Raw genomic sequence first — 5,000 nt, forward strand, 5'->3', positions numbered from 1 at the left:
ACCTGTCCGTCTGTCTGCCTGTCTGTTCCTCTCTCTCTCTGCCTGTCTGTCTCACTGTCTGATTGGCCTGTCTGTCTGTCTGATTGAACTGTCTCTCTCTCTCTGTCTGTCTCTCTGTCTGATTGGCCTGTCTGTCTGTCTGATTGAACGGTCTTACTCTCTCTCTGCCTGTCTGTCTCTCTGTCTGATTGGCCTGTCTGTCTGTCTGATTGAACTGTCTCTCTCTCTCTCTCTCTGCCTGTCTGTCTCTCTGTCTGATTGGCCTGTCTGTCTCTCTGTCTGATTGACCTGTCTGTCTCTCTGTCTGATTGGCCTGTCTGTCTCTCTGTCTGATTGGCCTGTCTGTCTGTCTGTCTGTCTGTCTGATTGAACTGTCTCTCTCTCCGCCTGTCTGTCTCTCTGTCTGATTGGCCTGTCTGTCTGATTGAACTGTCTCTCTCTCTGCCTGTCTGTCTCTCTGTGCAGGAGCGCTGCAGATCGAGCGCAGTGAGGAGACGGATCAGGGGAAGTACGAGTGCGTAGCTTCTAACGCTCAGGGCGTGCGCTACTCGTCCCCTGCTAACTTATACGTGAGAGGTATGAAACACAGTAGGTACTCCGTAGGTAATACACTCTCTCTCACTCACTCACACACACACACACACACACACACACACACGCACACACAGTGCAGACAGCTTCTTTAATTACCCAGCAGCCTCTGCAGCACTGATCAAACACATCTACCGATACTGCATTGCGTTATTATTATTAGTCTGGCGCGTCTGCCCAGCTAACAAAAACATGCTCTAAGAACGCTATGCTAACTGTCAACGGAAACTGAAATTAAAACTAAAACCATAAAAAAAACATTTTTGATGTTTAAGTAAAATAAACGTTAACTGAAAAAAAGCATACACTTTTAAACTAATTTTTCATTTAATTTAATTTGTTAACTTCTGTACTGAAATAACTAAAATTAAAACTGAAATAAAACTTAATAAAAACTATAGATAAAAAAACAACAAAACTATTAAAACTTTTTTAACAAAATTAAAATGAAAACCGAAAACATAAATATAAACCAATTCAATGTATTAATAAAAACATCTCAATGATGTTAAAGTAACCATCAAGTTATAAAAACGTTATTTCTGAATGTTAAAAACGTCCAGATTTGTAATTTTTAATATTTCTTCTTGGTTATGTGAACGTTAAGGAAACTGTCATGGTTTTGATGTGTTCAGTTTAGTCCTGTGATCTTGTTTCCCCCTGTCTTTGTGATTTTGGTTTAGTCCTGTTAGTTTTTCCCTGTCTGTGTAATTAGAAATCCCCGTCACCTGTGTCTTGTTAATTTTCCCGTTAGCCCCAGTATATTTAACCCTGTGTTTTCCCTCAGTGTTTGTTGGTCGTCGTCGATGTATGGTAGTGTGCTTTGAAGTCCTGGAGTGTTTTCCTTTGTTCCTGAAAGTTTATTTAGTTAATAAACTAACTGCATTCAAGTACCCGTGTCCTCGTCTTCGGCATCCTGCACTAACCCTGACAGAAACATCCCACTGTCATTCTTCAAACATTCTGCTGTGTTACTTTAAACTGTTAAACAAGTAACATTTAAAAAACGTCAGACGAACATCCAACTGAAACATTTCAGAGCAAAACGTTCCATAATCGAAGTTTTAATAACGTTAAACATTTAGAGAACATTATTAAAGACCAGATATCTCTGAATTAATGTTCTATTAACGTTTGTTCATAACTTGGCTGGGCAATTTGTGTTTAATCTGAATAATTCGTCTGATCCATTGAACTCGACGGAGAAACACCAACTTTATAAACTCAAGTGTTTCCCGTCGGGGTTCATCCACGACTCTCGGCTAATCGAAGCATTAAAAAAGCTAATTGATTTGAAATGAATTGGGTTTACAGGCGTGTAATTGTTTCTGTAAACTCAATTAGTGATATTTGCCGTCGGCTGAAGCGCTCACGGCCTGCTGGTCCGGAACGAGTTTTAATCGAGAATAAAAGAAGGTAGTGAGTAAAGAGTCTCGTGATGCAGTGCTGCAGGACGCTAGTACTGATAACCTTTGTGTGCTTGTTAGTTTTCTTCATTTCTGTTTTTTTGTTTGTTTGATGTGAATTACTAATCAAAACTAATTGACTTCAGTGCTCACTAAATTCATGACGCACACCTAGAGAGGTCTTTGCAGTGTGTGTCTGTGTGTGTTTTTCTCAGTTTGCTTGTGATGTTTCTTTCTTTATGAAGTGAGTTTCTCAGAGTAGAGCAAGGCCAAGCCACGATATCTCTAATATTTGGGACTGTATATGAATATTGATGCTGCCACTCAAACACACACTGAATGAGGAGAGAGATGAAGATTGCAGTGGCCTTTTTACTCTCTCTGTGTTTCCCTGGTTTTCTCTCTGCTTTCCATCTCAAACCTCTTACACCCTCAGAGCTGCGAGAAGGTTGGTGTGTTTTTTGTTTATTTGCTCTTTTCTTTTGTTTGGCATTTAAAGACAGAGAAATAAATGTCAGTCAAGCAGTGATATGGTAGTCAAATGTACAGCGCTGAAGACGAGGGTCATGTCAGTCGGGTGTGTTGCATTGTGGGATCTGTTTGCAAACCTGCTCGCAAGGCCATGGAAACCCAGCAATTGGAAACCAGTGAGTGTGTGCATGAGGACAGAAGCATGCCTGAGCGGCGCAGCGTTGTGATTGGCTGAGGTGATCTCATCTGTCTGTGTCTCTGCATGTGTGTGTGTGTGTGTGTGTGTGTGTGTGCTGAGCATCAGCTTCGATCGATCGCTCTGAAGCATCAGTTTTATCGGAGCGTTGATCGGGCTGATGTCTCATCGACAGCTGTCAGTCAAACGTCACATGACCAGAACGTTTCTGTGCACTTCAGTCACTCTTGAACTACATTGATCGACATCAACACTAAACTGACTAAAAATCCCTGATGAACCGCATTCAGACGTTCATGAAGGCGAACAGATCACTTTTGATAAAGTATAAAATATTTTTGTGCGTCTGAATTTCATCTGGATTGAACTGGTCAATAATTCTCTCTATCCTCATTCTGGATAGTTTTGTTTTTCTACGGCTCATGACTAATATCTATGGAAGCTTGTTTCCGCCACAGAATAAAAAATAAAAAACGGAATTGCGACTTTTTTTCTCGCAATTCTGACTTTTTTTCTCACAGTTGCAAGTTTATATCAGAATTGCATGACATAAAGTCGCAATTGCGTGTTATAAAGTCAGAATTGTGAGATATAAACATGCAATTGCAAGAGTTTTTGAGTTTATCTCTTGCTATTCTGACTTTATATCTCGCAATTCTGAGAAATAAAGTACGAATTGCAAGATGTAAACTCGAAATTGTGAGATAAAAATGACCTTTTAAAATGATTCATTCTGTTGTGGAAACAAGCTTCCATAAATATCTGTTATAAGTTACTGTAAAAAACTCTGATCTTCCTCAGTGTTTCTGTCTTGTTTTCCAGCACAAATATATAAACATTCATAAATCAAGTTACATTTACTGGAGAAGCAAAATGGCTAAAGATATTAATTCTCAAAAATGAAGTGAGTTTGTGCTTAAAACAAGAACAAATATCTGCCAATGGAGTCTGAAAAATAAACTTCATTCAAAGGGAAAACAAGATTATTTTTCAGACTCCATTGGCAGATATTTGTTCTTGTTTTTAATCTTAAACTCATTCATTTTTGAGAATTAATATCGTCAGTCATTTTGCTTCTCTAGTAAATGTATCTTGATTTATGAATGTTTATATATTTGTGCTGGAAAAAGAGACAATAATATAATTTTTCGAGTGTAGAGGTGATGTCGTCTGAAATGATTCGGCTCATGTTTATTAATATTGTGATGTTCATAACCAAACCCACTCCAGTCTTACATGACATGGCTTTTATTTCCCAAACTTGGACTGTTTGACTCGTTCTGAAAGCTGCCGTTCTCAGCATGACAGATGATCCGATGGGATCAGAGTCATAATCCCTGATCACCTGTGCTCTCGTAATCAATCCGCTCCGGGTTTATCAGTTTTCATAAGTCTGGTAGAGAAGCTTGGCATTTGTTCAGTCTCTGTGTCGTGTCTGTCTCTGTCAGTGTCTCGCATGAGCCGCATGAAGCGTCGTGTTTCATCCCAATGTTTGGGGTTTTTTAGGAAAAGTCTGTTTGTCATCAGAGACTGGCCTGTTTTCATTCTGTCACCGTGATGAAGCGCTCGTACCGCTGCCGCTCCTGGAAATAGTGTTGAAAGTCGAATCAAGCCGTGAGTGACGCATGAGGAGGAGGAAGATCTCACAGACGTGATTCAGGGAATAATCCTGGACTCCGTGTTTAATCCACACAGGATGATGTCATCGAGTGTCGTCGGGGTTTTTGTGCTCGGACTGTAAGTCGATCCGCCTTTCAGCCAGAGGAAAGATTGCGTTTGAGATAATTCATTGTAATGGGCTCGACTAACATCGGCAAATCCAATTCAGCTTCCCTATTGTTGCAGAGATCAGATGTGCTCTTCCGTTGTTCCCGTCTCCTCCCGCGCTTAAGAGCCGCAAAGACTTTCTGCACAATAGATGATCGTTTCAATTCAAATATTCACCGTTTCAATCTGAACTCATTCCACACTGAACTAACCTTTTCACTCATAAACACCAACTAGCCGGGTTTTCCTAATCGCTAACTGGGGAAAATGTTCTTCCTCAGTGTTTCTGTGTTGTTTTACAGCACAAACATATAAATATTCTTAAATCAAGAGTCATTTACTGGAGAAGAAGCAAAATGACTGAAGATATTAAAGCCCCTTTCACACAGAGATTCCGGAAAATACACGGATAAAGTGACCCGGGATTTGACCCGGGTTCGTTTGACTTTAGTTCATTCACACTGTCAGTGATTTTCCGGAATCAGAGAGTGAGTTCACAGACAACCCGTAAAAATCCCGTAAGGACACGTGACATCGATGTGATGTAATGTCTCAGCAGAGTCTATAGT

The 5,000-nt window shown here is 40.1% G+C and overlaps 1 protein-coding gene across 1 annotated transcript in view; it reads left to right on the forward strand.

Annotated features, from left to right (window-relative positions):
• The window catches only part of LOC143748480 (receptor-type tyrosine-protein phosphatase S-like), a 153,498-nt gene that overhangs the window by 81,808 nt on the left and 66,690 nt on the right, over window positions 1-5,000 (forward strand). Inside the window, exons 10-11 of the mRNA XM_077240525.1 lie at window positions 466-576; window positions 2,434-2,445. Coding sequence (XP_077096640.1) covers window positions 466-576; window positions 2,434-2,445 — 123 coding nt within the window. The remainder of the gene's footprint in view (window positions 1-465; window positions 577-2,433; window positions 2,446-5,000) is intronic.

This window comes from Siphateles boraxobius, unplaced genomic scaffold (genome assembly GCF_051911475.1).
Source record: "Siphateles boraxobius isolate OS27281-9 unplaced genomic scaffold, OSU_SipBor_1 238, whole genome shotgun sequence".
Lineage (NCBI taxonomy): Eukaryota > Metazoa > Chordata > Actinopteri > Cypriniformes > Leuciscidae > Siphateles > Siphateles boraxobius.